This window comes from Saimiri boliviensis, chromosome 11 (assembly GCF_048565385.1).
Source record: "Saimiri boliviensis isolate mSaiBol1 chromosome 11, mSaiBol1.pri, whole genome shotgun sequence".
NCBI classification, from domain to species: Eukaryota; Metazoa; Chordata; class Mammalia; order Primates; family Cebidae; genus Saimiri; species Saimiri boliviensis.
Window position 1 is genome coordinate 42,064,483 of NC_133459.1, and position 17,150 is coordinate 42,081,632.

The window sequence follows — 17,150 nt, forward strand, 5'->3', positions numbered from 1 at the left end:
AATGAAATCTTTCTGGGCAAGGTTACCTTAACCACATGCCAACTGTCTGCATCCTCTAAACTGTTCATATGCAGCAGTAAATATGCTTAGACAGTTCTGGTTATGGACTCTCCTAACATATTCTACTTCTCAAACAAATGGTTTTGTTGTCATTGTTTTTTGTTGGCGCCAAACATACCCACTGTATCAGTCAGGGTCTCGGCAGAAATAGAAGGCACACTCAAATCGGGTAATTTGATGGGAGTGTAATAAAGGGTAAACAGTATTTACGAAGATGAGGGCAAGATTTGGGGGAAACATCAAGGAACAGTGCAAGTACCTCTGAGGCTAACAACAACAAGGAGCTGGCACCTGCCCTATACATCAAGGGGTAAGGGAGGGAGTGGTTCCCAGATCACCAGAGAGTAGCTGTAAGAGAGGGCTGCCTGGCAGGAGCTGTGGCCTTTAGTAGAGGGATGCAGCTGACCTATGGGCAGGTAGCAATGAGAGCCAAGGGGACAGACAGCTCAAGCTCATGCTCTGCCCATTCCAGTTTTGGGTCCCTAGGAGTAAAGTCAGAGCCTTTCACATGGTTGCAGAGGAATTGTGGAGAGTGAGTATACTGGATGTCATCCATTTGTCCCACCCAGACCTACTCTCCACCCTTCTCCATCTTGTCCTATGCTCAGCAAGGCTGATTAATGTGGCCTGCATCAAAACATTCCCTTGGGCTTTGGTTTCTGCTTGGATATTATGGGACAGGGATAGCTATCCTATGGGATAGCACCAATAGGATATTATGAATTGAATTGAATTATATTCCTCTCCTCTCCCTCAAATTCACATTAAAGTCTTTTTTTCTTTCTTTTCTTTTTCTTTTTTTTTTTTTTTTTTTTTGGCTGTGCACAGTGGTGCATGCCTGTAATCCCAGCTACCTGGGAGGCTGAGACACAAGAATCACTCGAACCTGGGAGCCAGAGGTTGCAGTGAGTCAAAACCACACCACTGCACTTCAGCCTGGGTGACAGAGTAGGACTCTATCTCAAAACAAAAACAAAAACAAAACCCGCTTTTTCTTTTTCTTTTGAGACAGTGTCTTGGCTCTGTCACGGAGGCTGGAATGCATTGATGTGGTCATGGCTCACTGCAGCCTCAAACTCCTGGGCTCAAGCAATCCTCCCACGTCACCCTCCCAAGTACCTGGGACTACTGGGACTACAATTGTGCAGCACCAGGTTGGCTAATGTTTTCTGTATTTTTTTAGAGACAGGGTGATACTATGTTGCCTAAGCTAGTCCCAAACTTATGGGCTCAAGCAATCCTCCAGCCTTGGCCTCCCAAAGCACTGAGATTACAAGTGTAAGCTATCATGCCCAGCCAGATGTTGAAATCTTAACTCCCAGTACTTCAAATATGACCTTATTAGGAAATAGGGTCGTTGCAGACATAATTCGTTAAGATGGGGTTGGGCGCAGTGGCTCACACCTATAATCCCAGAACTTTGGGAGGCCGAGACAGGAAGATCACAAGGTCAGGAAATCGAGACCATCCTGGTCAACATGGTGATACCCCATCTCTACTAAAAATACAAAAATTAGCTGGGTGTGGTGGCACATGCCTGTAATCCCAGCTATTGGGGAAACTGAGGCATGAGAATCACTTGAACCTAGGAGGTGGAGGTTGCGGTGAGCCGAGATCGCGCCACTGCACTCCAGCCTGGCAACAGAGCAAGACTCCATCTCAAAATAATAATAAATTAGTTAAGATGAGTTCAGGGCCCTAATTCAGTATGACTGGTATTCTTATGAAAAGAGAAAATTGGGCCAGGCACAGTGGCTCACACCTGTAATCCCAGCACTTTGAGAGGCTGAGGTGGGCAGATCATGAAGTTAGGAGATTGAGACCATCCTGGCCAACACGGTGAAACCTCATCTCTACCAAAAATACAAAAATTAGTTGGGCATGGTGGCGCATGGCTGTAATCCCAGCTACTCGGGAGGCCGAGGCAGAACTGCTTGAATCCAGGAGGCAGAGGTTGCAGTGAGCCAAGATCACGCCACTGCACTCCAGCCTGGGCAACAGAGCAAGACTCTGTTTGAAAAAAAAAAAAAAAGAGAGAGAAACAAAATTGGACACACATACACATAGAAAGAAAGCCAAGTGAAGATAAAGGCAGAGAACAGGGTGATTCTTCTATAAACCAAGGAATGCCAAAGATTGCCGGCAAACCACCAGAAACCAGAGGAGAGGCATGGAACAGATTCTCCCTCACAGCTCTCAGACGACAGACACCTTGATCTGGAACTTCCAACCTCCAGAATTGTGAGACAAACAATTTCTGTCATTTAAGCCATCCAGTTTGTGGTACTTTGTTACAGCAATTTTAGCAAACCAATACAGAGGCTATCAGGGGATGGGCAACACATGCCACCTATGCTTGCTGGCTTCCCGTTCTCCCTGTTTCATTCTTTCTGCAATTCCTCCCAAATGGATCTCAAGCACCCACTTTCCTGATCCTGCTCTCTCCAAAGTCATCGGTGATGTGATATTCAATGGCCAAATATGACCTTTTTTGTAATCATTCCTCTTGACTACTTTATATATATTGGAGTATCTCCCACTTCAAGATCCATGTCTGTATAATTTCCATTGTCTTCCTTCATTCCTTTATTTTAGTATTATTATTTTGAGGCAAAGTCTCCCTCTGTCATCCAGGCTAGAGTACCGTGACATGATCTCACTTACTGCAAACTCCACCTCCCAGGTTCAAGAGATTCCCCTGCCTCAACAGCTGGGATTACAGGTGTGCCCCAACACACTGGCTAATTTTGTATTTCTAGTAGTGATGGATTTTCGCCATGTTGGGCAGGCTGGTCTTGAACTCCTGACCTCAAGTGATCTGCCTGCCTCAGCCTCCCAAAGTGCTGGGATTACAGGCGTGAGCCACCACACCCACCCAAATCCTTTATTTTTCTTGTCTTTTTTTTTCTTGGACTATTATACCCACAAATCCTTTATATTTAAATGTACAAATTCCTTTATCCTTCTCTACAGCTACCATTAGTCCAGTTTGCAAATTACTGGCCATATTCACCCCTCAGATGTGTTTTGTTTGGTCCTTCCCTACACAGAAACCCCACAGCTTCCACAATGCCTAGCAGATAAAGTACAAAGTCCTTACCTTAACATTTAAGACCGTGACTAGCCTGACACTAGACAACCTTTTCTATGTTTTCTGGAAACTCCCACGTCTAATCTAAGCATTTTCTTTTCTTTTCTTTTCTTTTTTTTTTTTTGAGACAGAGTTTCGCTCTTGTTACCCAGGCTGGAGTATAATGGCTCGATCTCGGCTCACCGCAACCTCCGCCTCCTGGGTTCAGGCAATTCTCCTGCCTCAGCCTCCTGAGTAGCTGGGATTACAGGCACGTGCCACCATGCCCAGCTAATTTTTTTGTATTTTTAGTAGAGACGGGGTTTCACCACGTTGACCAGGATGGTCTTGATCTCTTGACCTCGTGATCCACCTGCCTCGGCCTCCCAAAGTGCTGGGATTAGAGGCTTGAGCCACCGCGCCCGGCTTAATCTAAACATTTTCAATTCCTTATTTTCCAAGGTAATTGGAAATAGAAAACACGAAGGTTTCAAGTCAAAAATAATAACAATATTAAGTTTGGCAAAGCCCCAGATTTTTCTCTGTCAGCATCAGAGTGGACTTTAGGCTAATGATCGAAAACCTGATTTTTTCAGCCTCTTTCTGGGACAGTATAGCATATTGTTATGATTGCAGGGATTAGTCAGATAGTTTGAATCCTGGGTTCGCCTACTTATTATTGGCCGCATGCCTTTGGGCAAGTTTCTAATCTCTCTGGCCCAGTTTCTTTTTTCTGTAAAAGGAAGATAGGGTATCTATCTGCCTTATGGGATTAAGGATTTAACGCGATAATATATGTAAACTGTTTTAACACGGTAGTTAGATGGTCCATAAATGGTACCATTATTATGTTTATGAATGCTGCTCCACCTCTGAGCACATTAAAACAATTTACTCAAATCATCATTAGAGCACTGGATTGAGTGGGAGTCACACCTGGATTCCCACAAACTTCTTTGTATGACCTCGGGCACATCCCTTATCTGGGCCCCGGTTTCTCCATCTGTAGAATATGGATTTGTCGGAGTGGGGAGGATGCATCATGCACAGGTTAGAATAATGGATCTCTAAGGCACTCACACCTTTAAAGCCCCATGGGGTAAGCCACAGTGCCTCCTGTAGGGCAGTCTAACCTTATCTTCCAGATAGGCAGGTTAGAATACCGATCCTTTTTCTTGACCTTAAGGAATTCATTCCCCATTTTCAACCTCATTTTCCCTGTTTGTAAAACAACAGCAAACAAGACAAACACACGTTACTTCCTTTCCAGCAGGGTTCCTACCAGGCGCCAAGCAAAAGTGGAATGTACCCTAAGTAGCTCCGGCCTTCTTCCTGCTCCCACGCTTCTCAACTCCCATCCCCTGCCCCGCTGCCGTCCGCGGCTCTCCTTGCCCTCCTAGAAACAGCTCAAGTGCCTTGGGCACTCCACCGGGTTCTGCACCAAGTTCTGCATCATAAATACGACCCTCGTGCAGGATTTAAGTGTGAACTTCCGCAGGCTCTCGGACCCTGAAGCACCCAGGTCTTCCCATCTAAGACATTCTGGGCTCGCGACAGAAGGAACGCAGAGAGGCCTACAGATGCGACTCGAGGACGCGGAGGCAGAGCATGCACTGCCCTGCCCCGCCCCGCCCCGCCCCGCCCCGCCCCGCCCCGCCCCGCCCCGCCCCGCCCCGCCCCGCCTTCCAGCACCGGTCCTCCAGCGCCGACTCCCAGCCCCTCTCTCACCCTTCAAATCGCGCTCCGCATCTGGACTCTCGTGAGAGCTGAGACTTGCCCCGGAAGACCCGCCCCCCGAGCTGGAGAGGCCAATGGGCGAGGGCAACGGTTGCGACGGTTGCGTTTTGAAGGAGCCAATGAGTGCTCGGGGCGGAGAGTTTAAGAGGCGTAAGCCAGGCGTGTTAAAGCCGGTCGAACTGCAGCCTGCTAGGGAGCGCACGGTGAGAGGTCGCAGGGCTGAGCCGAGGTGGGGCCGTGGCCAGGGGAATGGGGTGCTAGGCTGGAAGGGGCTGCAGCGGAGGGTGGCCCTGATTGTGTGGCCGGCCAGGAGCGAAGGGGTCCCTCGCTGTCCCTTGAGCACCGTCGCCTCCTTTCTCCAGGTCTCCGCAGGCACCAACTGCAAGGACCCCTCCCACTGCGGGCGCTCCCATGGCGCAGTTCGCGTTCGAGAGTGACCTGCACTCGCTGCTTCAGCTGGATACACCCATCCCCAATGCACCCCCCGCGCGCTGGCAGCGCAAAGCCAAGGAAGCCGCAGGCCCGGCCCCCTCACCCATGCGGGCCGCCAACCGATCCCACAGCGCCGGCAGGACTCCAGGTCGAACTCCTGGTCAGTGGGGTGCCAGAGGGACTGGCTGAAAGTAGCCTTCATGCTTCCTCCCCCAGGGAGCCCGGTCCAACTGTCTTCTCTTTCTCCGCCCCAGGCAAATCCAGTTCCAAGGTTCAGACCACTCCTAGCAAACCTGGCGGTGACCGCTATATCCCCCAACGCAGTGCTGCCCAGATGGAGGTGGCCAGCTTCCTCCTGAGCAAGGAGAACCAGCCTGAAAACAGCCAGACGCCCACCAAGAAGGTATGTGTCCCAGAGGGGCTTAAGGCACAGGACCTGACTGTTCTTTGGATAATACCATCTTGCCTCTCCACCACCCTTTATGCCAGGAACATCAGAAAGCCTGGGCTTTGAATCTGAACGGTTTTGATGTAGAGGAAGCCAAGATCCTTCGGCTCAGTGGAAAACCACAAAATGCCCCAGAGGGTAAGACCTGAAGTTCCTGGTTCCTCGAGGGAAGTGTCAGTTTATCCCCAGGGTTGAGGGCAGATATCTGTCTGCTCTTCCCATCTAAGACTGAGGGCAAGGGAGGTGTTGATTTTCCCAGCGTCTAGACCCACTCCGTTGCCACAGGTTACCAGAACAGACTGAAAGTACTCTACAGTCAAAAGGCCACGCCTGGCTCCAGCCGGAAGACCTGCCGTTACATTCCTTCCCTGCCAGACCGTATCCTGGATGCCCCAGAAATCCGAAATGACTACTGTGAGTGCATCCCTGTCCTAGCTTCATAGATGGATAAGGAGGACCTGGGACCAGGCAAACAAGGAAGCTCATGCTTTTCTCTCCACCTCTGACAGACCTGAACCTTGTGGATTGGAGCTCTGGGAATGTCCTGGCTGTGGCACTGGACAACAGTGTGTACCTGTGGAGTGCAAGCTCTGGTGATATCCTGCAGCTTTTGCAAATGGAGCAGCCTGGGGAATATGTATCCTCTGTGGCCTGGATCAAAGAGGGCAACTACTTGGCTGTGGGCACCAGCAGTGCTGAGGTGCAGGTGAGACATGTCCCTGCCCTGCAGTTCTCAGCAGTCCCTGTGGGCTTGCACAGCTGGAGGATATTTATGTCAAGTCCCAATCTCTCATCCCAGTGGGCTTCTCTCTGTAGCTATGGGATGTGCAGCAGCAGAAACGGCTTCGAAATATGACCAGTCACTCTGCCCGAGTGGGCTCCCTAAGTTGGAACAGCTATATCCTGTCCAGGTCAGTGGTTTTTGTTAATCTATGGTAGTCAGTCTGATTTTTGCCCACCCTACCGTTGACTGTACACCCCTGAACTGAAGCAGCTCTGGCTTGCTTCCATTTGGTGCTGCCACAGAACCTGATTCCCTTCTTCCCTCCTCCAGTGGATCACGTTCTGGCCATATCCACCACCATGATGTTCGGGTAGCAGAACACCATGTGGCCACACTGAGTGGCCACAGCCAGGAAGTGTGTGGGCTGCGCTGGGCCCCAGATGGACGACATTTGGCCAGTGGTGGCAATGATAACTTGGTCAATGTGTGGCCTAGTGCTCCTGGAGAGGGTGGCTGGGTTCCTCTGCAAACATTCACCCAGCATCAAGGGGCTGTCAAGGTGAGTGGGGTTGGGCTGAAGCCTCTGCAGACCTTCACGTATAACCCGGGGACTGTTAAGGGGAGAAGGGATGGTAGGATTGTGACCCCTACAGCTCCTTGTCTTGCTCTAGTACCTGCTAACCTCACCTTTATCCCACATAGGCTGTAGCATGGTGTCCCTGGCAGTCCAATGTCCTGGCAACAGGAGGAGGCACCAGTGATCGACACATTCGCATCTGGAATGTGTGCTCTGGGGCCTGTCTGAGTGCTGTGGATGCCCATTCCCAGGTAATCTTTTGGCTGTTCCCACCTGTCCCATATGCCTTTTTCTTTTTGAGATGGAGTCTTGCTCTGTCACCCAGGCTGGAGTGCAGTGGCATGATCTCGGCTCATTGCAACCTCTGCCTCCCGGGTTCAAGTAATTCTCCTGCCTCAGCCTCCTGAATAGCTGTGATTATAGGCGCCCGCCACTGCGCCCAGCTAATTTTTGTATTTTTAATAGAGACAGGGTTTCACCACCTGGGCCAGGCTGGTCTCGAACTCCTGACCTTATGATCCACCTGCCTTGGCCTCCCAAAGTACTGGGATTACAGGCGTGACCACTGCACCTGGCCCCACATGCGTGCTTACTGGGCAACGACATCCATTCCAATGGCTTCACCAACTCTGCCCTGGTGATTCCCAAACTTCTAACTCTGCTTTCACTCATGAGCTTCATTTCCAACAGTCTGCCTGTCTCCAATCCTATGTCCTATAGGCACCACCGCCTCTATCTGTCCCAAATTAACCTTGTCACTTCCCCTTGACTCCCTGAAATGTGGAGTGAAATGTCACTCCCTGAAATGTCACTTCCCCTTGCCTCCCTGAAATCCTTCCTGTCTCACATTGCTTTAGAATGGCAGAACCTGCTCAGAAATCTGAAAAGCCTACTAGAATCTTTCATCCTCCTCACCAGGATCTACCAGTTTTACCTCAGAATATCATTGACATCTGTCCCCTCCTCATCCTTCCCAGTGGAGGCCCACTACAATGGCTTCCTCACTGGTCTCAAGCATTCTCTTTTATCTCTGCAATGCATCCTCTATGCTGTGGTCTGAATGGTCTGTTATACTGTCCTTAAACCTGTGATGGCTTCTCATCACCTATGGCATATAATCTAAATCCATTAGAAAGATATTTGAGGCTGTTTCCTTCCACTCCCCCCACATTCAACCTTCACTATAGATATGGACTCTAGAGCCAGATGGCCCAAGTTCAAATTCTGGCCCTTGTCACCTACTGAACTTGAATGTGAACTTCAGCAACCTAACAAACTTCCTTCTGATTGATTCCTCAGCTATACAGTGGATAATACAGATGTTCCCCAATTTAAGTCCCAGTAAACCCATTATAAAGTCAAAAAATGGTTAAGTCAGGAAGCCTCTATAATTTGCCTCTCAAGGGACTTTTCTATGGACTGTGATCATTCAAGTCTGAGTCTGGGTGGCAGGGTGCCTGTCACTAGAAGGGACTCAGTTCTGATTTAAGTAGCCCTTGGCTATATGTCATGCACATACCAGCTCCTCTCCACAGGTGTGCTCCATCCTCTGGTCTCCCCACTACAAGGAGCTCATCTCAGGCCACGGCTTTTCACAGAACCAGCTGGTTATTTGGAAGTACCCAACCATGGCCAAGGTGGCTGAACTGAAAGGTAGGTGGCTAGGTGAAAAGCTGGACATAAAAGGTCACATACTGTTTGAAATGTCCACAATAGGCAAATCCAGAGACAAAACACATTAATGGTTGCCAGGGGCTGAGGAGAGAGGGTAATGAGAAGTGCTGAAAATGTCTTAGAATTAGTTTCAGCAGTCGTACAATTTTTTGTGAATATATTAAAAACCGCTAAACGGCACACTTTAAAAGGATTAATTTTATGGTATGTGAATTATATCTCAATAATGTTACAAAAAAAGGGAGGCGTGTGGCCCAGTGCCTCCTTTATGGGCGGGCTATGGCTGCATCAGCATTCATATGTACTGCTCTCATTTGCTCCAGGTCACACATCCCGGGTCCTGAGTCTGACCATGAGCCCAGATGGGGCCACAGTGGCATCCGCAGCAGCAGATGAGACTCTGAGGCTATGGCGCTGTTTTGAGTTGGACCCTGCACGGCGGCGGGAGCGGGAGAAGGCCAATGCAGCCAAAAGCAGCCTTATCCACCAAGGCATCCGCTGAAGACCACGCCATCACCCCAGTTGTTTTTTATTTTTCTAATAAAGTCATGTCTCCCTTCATGTTTATCTGTTTCAGCTAATCCCTTTATTCTTTCATGACTATGTCCTAGCAGCCTTCCTAGGGGCTCTACTCTACTGGGATCAGAGAGCTAGAAATGTCCGCTGGGAGACTTGACCATCTATCCCTCCTGTTTATGAACAGGGCCAAGGGTGTTGTGTTTCCCCACCTCCTCCATTCACATATGTATACGCACAGCCTCCGCGGTTTCCTCTGTCACTTTTAATTAAGACAAGTGAGTAAGCAGCCTCTACAGGCTGTATTCCCAGGCCCCCGCCCACCCTGACCTTTGGCCCAGAAGCTGCTGCTTCAGTGTGTGGGGTGGAGGAAGGAGACTGGGTCCACAGTGACAGGTTATTGCTGACCTCTTCAATGTTGAGGAAAAAGGCCACGAGACCCTCGTGGGGCCAGCCCTGAGTGCTCCTCTCCCAAGTTTAAGGCAGGGAGGGGGAAGTAACTGTCCAGCCCTTTTAGCCCCCAGCTCTGGAGTGGCAGACAGCAATGAGGCCACGTCCCTGGAGCTGGCCAGGGGAAGTAGGTGAGGAACGGAAGCGTGGTCCCTGTAGACCAGCTATGGGGAGGGGAGGGCCAGTCCCCTGCTCAGTCCTGACCACATAAGCCTTGGTCACAGGTGTAGGTGGAGAGGGCACTGATGGACACTGCCCAAGGTGTAGTCCTGAGGCACTTAGGTGTGTGCCTATCTAGGCCATGCTTCTCAGTTGGCCTTGACCTTGGCAATATCTGGAGCTCCATTTTGCTGAAGTGCACGGGGCAGCCGCTTGCCCTTGGTGTAAGAGTGATACCAGAAGTTGGAGAACAGCACGAAGAAGATGGTGCCATACATCCAGATAAGGTGAATTATGACTGGGTACTGGTAGTTACAGCTGGACATAAAGTAGTACTGGGAGATGTGCAGTGAGACCAGGACAAACTGGATCTAGGACAGAGAAAGGCCAGGGTCAGAAGGAACAGTGAGGACTAGAGGGGAAGAGGGGGTAGAGAAAGAGATAAACACTGAGTAGGGAGAGATGGGGTCGAAGGTAAAAGACTGGATAAAGGCAGGATCCAGGCTAGGAATGTGGGAGGATGGTTATAGGTAGGTCAGGCCAAGCCCCTCACCAGCTGGATGGCTGTCATATGCTTTTTCCACCAAAGGTAGGGTTGAGCCACAGGGCCAAGGGCAGACAATCCGTAGTACAGGTACATTATGACATGCACAGAAGAGTTTATCATGGCATGGAAAGAGCCCATTCCTCCTGTGAGTGGACAATAAGACAGCGTCAGCAGAGCCCAGCCTCTGGTGCCCACCCTCTTCCCATAGTGGCCTTCTCCACTCACCCGGGGCAATCTTTATCCCCCACCACCAGCTCCAGGGAAGCACAGAGTGATGAAAGACATGTAGGAAGGTCACCTGCCCATCTTTCTTTCGGAGAATAAAGATCACCTAAGAGAAAAGTGAGGAAAGGGGTTTCAGAACCTGGCCTCTCCACCTCATTCTCCCCACAAGTTCTCATGTCTCATATAACTACTCACTGTGTCCATCAGCTCAATGAACTTGGAGAAGAGGAAGAGCCAGGCCACCCGAACCATCTGCAAGAAGTTGGGACAGCCTTAGGACCTCATACACTCTTCTAAGAGCCTCCCTAAACTGGGCCTTGAGCACAGGTCCCAAACTGGTCCTATCCACCAGGTTGCTTATGACCTAGCCCCAGTCCCTACTTACCCTAAGTGCCTCAGGGCTGTTGGAATAGTCCACAGGGTCACAGCGCCAGGTATAGGTGCTCAGCCAGCCTGACATCAGGAACTAGGAAGGGGTGTGGATTAGACCACCAGAGTTCTCCCTTCCCAGCCATCCCTCCCCTTCACTAGCTGAGGACAGGGATCTGAACCTCTCCGGAAAGGAGAAATGCCATGCTCTGGCTCTGTGGCCTGCTCCTTATCCTGCTGACAGAAATTAAAGCCCGGCATCCCAGGGGCCCACCTCATAGACAATGTAGAGGGAGAGTGCCACCAGTGAGAAATTGTAGACAATCATGAAGCCACGGAGCTGGAAGGGCTTCCGATTAGCCATGATGCGAGGCCCAAGTGAGAGAACGAAGTACACGTAGGTCAGCAGGATGGAGGTCATTAGCAGCGGGGACCCCATCAGAGGGTAGCCCTGGATCCGGGGATCTACGAATAAGGGTCCAAGGAGTTAGGAAGGGTCACAGGGTTCAAAGGGTCTTCATTAGGTCTACAGACATGAGGTCAGGTCACGAAGGGTCAAGGGGTTCACAGGAACTCTCCATTAGAAGATAGTCCTAGATTCAGGGGTCCCGAGAAAGAAAGGAGGAAAGGGCTGGTAGACAGCGTCTTACCTGCATGCTTCATCATCTCCTGGTACAAGTTCACGACAGCCTCCATCCTGGCTAAGGACTCTGGGGAGGTACAGAGATGTCAAACAGAGTCCACTGCACACCCCCATCCCACAGAGATGACACAGAACCAGACAACTCCCAGTGCCTCATTGCAGAAAGGACAGAATAGTGAAAGGAAGGAATTACTGGGGACTAGCGGGAGGAGGCAGTTTGGTGGAGGCATCTGCTCCCCACACATCCTGCCTGCCTGGGAAGGGCTGTTCCACCCTTCCTCTCCACACCTTACTCTGCTCTCCTCTCCACAATTTTACTTCCTGGCCTCCTTTTCCCTCTTACTCCATAAGAGAACTCTCAATTCCAGGTCTGTTACTGGAGAATCTTACCCCCTCACCAACAGGGAGCTCATCTTCAGAATGAACTCCGTCTCCCCTCCTCACCCGACTTCCTTACCTCTCCGGCTCTGGGTCTTTCTTCTCTCCAGAAATTTCTCCCCTTCAATCTCTCCTCTCCTGCCCTCTCCTCTTTCCGTCCCTATGGACCTTTCCCGGGACTCTCTTCTTCTCCCCAGGATCCCTCCTGTCCCTGCCAGGAATCTCACCTCCCTGGGCCTTTGTGTCCCTTCCAGAACCTTATCCTGGGATTCCTTCTTGCCCCTGCTGGGACACTCATCTCCCGACTTTTCTCCTCTGCCTTCCCGGGGCTCTCACCTCCAGCCTCTCCTCTCCGGCGCTCTCCTCTCTCCTCTGGCAGAGCCCTTCCTCTCCTGGAGCCTGGCTCTTTGAGACTCCTGCCCCGGCGGCTCCACCTGTCTGACTAGATCTGGCAGCAGCCCCGCCCTCCGCCCGCCCCCGCTGTACTGCGCATGGGGTGGAGGGTGGGTCCAGGCCACAGGTCAGTGCCCGGGGGAGCAGGACCCACCAGGATTGGGAAAGCCAAGTAAAGCCCCAGACTCACCACCCACCCACCCGGGACCAGCCCGATGAGCTAAGGTCCTATGTTCTGAGCCAGAAACCTCCTCCGACCCCAGCCCTGGCCCAAAGCGCTGCTGAAGATCCACACCCAGCATCCTCTCCTAAGCCGGCCATAACTTCTCAGTTTGTCCTATTTCAGAATGGGTACAAGCACTCTTTCCTTCCTGGGAGGGGCAGGGAAGCCAGTGGCATGTGAGGGGGTGGAGGAGTGGGGGAGGTCGCAGGAATCTTCCCCTCCCTCAGGGAGGGGTCCTGATAAGCTAGGCCCCCTCCCCCTCAGGGCCTGAAGGAATGTCGGGGGAAGGCTCCCAGGGACACAAACACCTCTGGCCAGACCCCGGAGAGCCTGGTACTGACACAGTCCCTCAGGGACAAGGCATTCTTGGAACAGAGCAGGGCCCAGGGCAGCAGGTGCCCCAGGCTCCCTGCTTCCAGAGAAGCACCTGTGCAGGTGCGAGTGAAGAGGCACACCTTTGACATCTCCCGCCCCGCACACCCTCACAGCTACTCTCCCACACTTCCAGGAGGCCCACCTTCTTTAGGCCCACCGTGGTCAGGCCCCAAGCCTGCAGCCCACACTGCCCCGCACCCACCTCTCCACCCCCCAATGGCCAAGGCGCCACGCCGAGGGCTGGCACACACGTCACCTGCCTGACACACCACCCAACACCTCCGTGGGCTGACACGCGTGGCTCCTGGCCCTCATGTAGCTCGGCCGCCGCCCAGGCACACGCACGGGCTCACCCGCGGGGCCACTCACGCACGTGTGCGCGCTGCCCGGTCACGCTCGGATCTCCTCCCCACTTGCTCCCCCACCCTCCGGCTTGCTGGCCGCCCATCCCCGGCAGGGCCCAGGCAGAGGCGAGGGCGCCAACACAGGTTCCTCCCTGACACAAGGGAGCCGGCCAGCCTGTTATCTCTCAACCACCAGCCCCCAAGATCAACCCACACACCCGGCAGGCCAGGAGGGACTCAAGGCTCCTGGGACGACCTCTCCCCAAGTTGCAGGATAATCTGGGTGTGTCCCTCGTGGGAGAACTCAGCCCGTCCCTTCCTTCCTTTGAGATGGATGGAAGGGAAAAGGAGCCTGGCAAAGTTAGGGGAGCGGGGGGAGGGAGGGGAGGGGAGGCAGGAGAGGGGCAAAAGCAGGAGTGGTGGAGGAAGGCCTGGGTGTAAGCAAATGGGGGCCAGGGACGCGGGTGTGGGGGAGGGAGGGTGCTGGCGAGGCCCGGCCCCAGGGAGCTGGGACCTCCCACCCACCGGCCGCGGGAACAGCCTCGCCCACAGCCTGGGCAGGGCAGGGCAGGGCTGAGCCGGGCTGGGCCGGGCTGGCCAGGCAGGGGGCGCCGGCACGTGGAGAGCCGGTGGAAGGTCCAGACTCACCCGTAGGGGCCAGGCGGGCAACGGCGGAGGGCTCGGAGGGAACAGGGCCAGAGAGAAGTCCCCGGGGCCAGCCTGCCTGCCTGCCACTTCCTCATCTGCTGGGCCGACTTTCTGTCACCAGAGGGGGAGGGGCGGGGGCGCCCGCTGATTGGGCGGCCGGCGGGGCCGGAGGCCGGCAGCGCAGGCTCGGCCGGGGCGGGGGCAGGGGCGGGCCGCCGGGTCCCGGCAGGAAGCGCCGCGGCCCGGGCTCCCAACCCCTTCCCTCGCCGCCCCGGCCCGCCCTGGTCGGTGGCTGCGGCCTGGCCGCCTCCGGAGCACGCCGCTTCTTCCCGACGTGCACCCCGGAGCCCGGGCTTGTCCCGGGGTGACTGCTCTCCAGCAGGACGGCGCGTCTGTGTGCGGCAGGCCAGGCTTAGGGCTCGCGGGGAGGGTTCGGCCTTGCCCTCAAAGAGCTCCCTCTCCTGCAGGGTGAGCCCAGAGCGGCGGGCTGGAGCACAATGCGTCTGCTGAGGGCAGACGGTGGCAGGAGGTCTGCGCGGGAGAGAAGCCTCCCGAGCCTGTACACTTGGAGGAGCCCTAAGCGTTAGGATCCGCTTTCGAGGGCAGTCTGGAATGGAAGTGGGAGGATACAAGTGGCCCGGGGCAAGCACAGTGAATCACCAGCTAAACTGGCCTTCGAGGTAGTGAAAGGAAAAAAGGGACGTGAGGCTGACTGTGGCTGAATGTAGTAGGTCCTGAAGGCCAAATGGGGCGATCTGATTTTTATTCTAGAAGCAGAGGAGAAACAGTAAAGATTTTTGAGAAGACTATTATCAGGCTTGTATCATTAATTCATCAGACGTTTATGGACCACCCACCGCCCCTGCACTCACGGGGTTTGCAGTCTCTCTGTCTGAATCACTTCACTCTGGCAGCCAGTGTGAGGAGGGCACAAGAAGGAGACCAGGTGAGACCGCCAGCCTGACCAAAGAAGGTCTGGAAACTGATGGGATTGGAGGAGGCGGACAATGTGGAGCTTTCCTCCAGACAGCTGGACTGGCTATATATATTTAGTTATCTATTCCACACCCCCAACCCCCACCTCTACACTCACTAACTGGACTCAACTAGTGGGGGCAAAGGATGGACTAGGTTTTAGTGAAATGGAATTTCTACCTCTAGCGGTCCCTGGAACAGGAGCACACAACAATTGAATAACTGTAGGATTGGTTGGTGTAAAAGTGGACAGAATTAGGAAATTTGGGATACTCTGGGCACACTGCCTATGGGGCAGCCCTGCTCCACAAGGAAAATAAACACATTTTTTAAAAAAAGAATTGACCGGGCGTGGTGGCTCAGGCCTGTAATCCCAGCACTTTGGGAGGCCAAGGTGGGCAGATCACCCCGAGGTCAAGAGTTTGAGACCAGCCTGGCCAACACGGCAAAACCCCATCTCTACAGAAAATAGAAAAATTAGCTGGGTGTGGTGGTGCACACCTGTAATCCCAGCTACTCAGGAGGCAGAGGCAGAAGAATCACTTGAACCTGGGAGGCGGAGGTTGCAATGAGCCAAGAACGAGCCACCGCACTCCAGCCTGGGCAACAAGAGTGAAACTTCGTGTCAAAAAAAAAATAAAAAAAAGAGTAAGGAATTCGGAAGACTTGGTAGTTGAGAGAATAAGATGTTCACAAATGGTGGGACAGGCTGGGCATAGTGGTTCACACCTGTAATCCCAGCACTTTGGGAGACCAAAGCAAGCACATTGCTTGAGCTAACAACTTCGAGCCTGGGCAACTTTGTGAGACCCTGTCTCTACAAAAAATACAAAAAACTGGCCGGGTGTGGTGGCTCATGCCTATAATCCTGGCACTTTGGGAGGCTGAGGTGGGTGGATCACCTGAGGCCAGGGGTTCAAGACCAGCCTGGCCAACATTGTGAAACCCCATCTCTACAAAAATACAAAAATTAGCCGGGCATGATGGCAGGTACCTGTAATCCCAGCTACTGGGGAGGCTTGAACCCAGGAGGCAGAGGTGTGGTGGTGCACACCTGTAATCCCAGCTACTCAGGAGGCAGAGGCAGAAGAATCACTTGAACCTGGGAGGCGGAGGTTGCAATGAGCCAAGAACGAGCCACCGCACTCCAGCCTGGGCAACAAGAGTGAAACTTCGTGTCAAAAAAAAAATAAAAAAAAGAGTAAGGAATTCGGAAGACTTGGTAGTTGAGAGAATAAGATGTTCACAAATGGTGGGACAGGCTGGGCATAGTGGTTCACACCTGTAATCCCAGCACTTTGGGAGACCAAAGCAAGCACATTGCTTGAGCTAACAACTTCGAGCCTGGGCAACTTTGTGAGACCCTGTCTCTACAAAAAATACAAAAAACTGGCCGGGTGTGGTGGCTCATGCCTATAATCCTGGCACTTTGGGAGGCTGAGGTGGGCGGATCACCTGAGGCCAGGGGTTCAAGACCAGCCTGGCCAACATTGTGAAACCCCATCTCTACAAAAATACAAAAATTAGCCGGGCATGATGGCAGGTACCTGTAATCCCAGCTACTGGGGAGGCTTGAACCCAGGAGGCAGAGGTTTTAGTGAGCTGAGATTACACTACTGCACTCCAGCGTGGGTGACAGAAAGACTCTGTCTCAAAAAATAATAATAATTACAAAAAATTATCTGGGCATGGTGGTACACACCTAGAGTCCCAGCTACATGGGAGTCCGAGGTGGGAGGATGACTTGAGCCCAGGAGGCAAAAGTTGCAGTGAGACAAGATTACACCACCGCACTCCAGTCTGAATGATAGAGACCTCATCTCAATAAATAATAAATAAATAACTCCACAAATGGTGGGATATAGCTATGTGGAAGTTTAGTCCTAGAGCCTAGGTAAGAGGTCTGAGCCAAAGTACAGATATGACCCAGCCCATTAGTACCCATCCTTGAAAGGAAATGGCAGAAGAGTTCACTATTTTAAAAAGCTCCAACTTCTAACTTAGCACTGTACACCAAGGTCCTACCTGATCTGGTCCCTGCCTAGTCCTCTCATTCTACCTGTGACAACTGTCCTGGGCCCCACCCGGTGCTTTAACCATTCTCTGAGGGTATCAGCATCTTTCATACCCCTCTCAACCCTCAAGCCTTGCCCCCAGCTCAGCACAAGGAACAGTCAAGTCAC

At 52.6% G+C, this 17,150-nt stretch overlaps 2 protein-coding genes across 5 annotated transcripts; one reads left to right on the top strand and one right to left on the bottom strand.

The window, feature by feature from the left end:
- Positions 1-4,981: 4,981 nt before the first annotated feature.
- CDC20 (cell division cycle 20) lies at positions 4,982-9,287 on the top strand. Of its 2 annotated transcripts, none has more exons than XM_010347476.3 (11): positions 4,982-5,070; positions 5,230-5,459; positions 5,554-5,702; positions 5,789-5,885; positions 6,033-6,161; positions 6,257-6,453; positions 6,564-6,658; positions 6,802-7,030; positions 7,174-7,299; positions 8,584-8,701; positions 9,046-9,287. In XM_010347476.3, exons 2-11 carry the CDS (start codon positions 5,279-5,281, stop codon positions 9,222-9,224), a joined length of 1,500 nt encoding a protein of 499 aa, XP_010345778.1. In that variant the 5' UTR covers positions 4,982-5,070; positions 5,230-5,278; the 3' UTR covers positions 9,225-9,287. The 2 variants fall into 2 exon arrangements, with proteins under 2 accessions (XP_010345778.1, XP_010345780.1); XM_010347478.2 differs by having other exon boundaries at positions 5,230-5,447.
- A 199-nt stretch (positions 9,288-9,486) lies between these two features.
- On the bottom strand, positions 9,487-14,092 carry ELOVL1 (ELOVL fatty acid elongase 1). Of its 3 annotated transcripts, none has more exons than XM_003936953.4 (8): positions 13,993-14,092; positions 11,639-11,698; positions 11,263-11,453; positions 11,005-11,085; positions 10,815-10,871; positions 10,620-10,725; positions 10,401-10,537; positions 9,487-10,218 (listed from the first exon to the last, which is right to left on the bottom strand). In XM_003936953.4, exons 2-8 carry the CDS (start codon positions 11,682-11,684, stop codon positions 9,997-9,999), a joined length of 840 nt encoding a protein of 279 aa, XP_003937002.1. In that variant the 5' UTR covers positions 11,685-11,698; positions 13,993-14,092; the 3' UTR covers positions 9,487-9,996. The 3 variants fall into 3 exon arrangements, with proteins under 3 accessions (XP_003937002.1, XP_003937003.1, XP_010345776.1); XM_003936954.4 differs by lacking the exon at positions 13,993-14,092 and adding an exon at positions 13,563-13,978; XM_010347474.3 differs by lacking the exon at positions 13,993-14,092 and adding an exon at positions 12,346-13,556.
- Between the last annotated feature and the right edge of the window lie 3,058 nt (positions 14,093-17,150).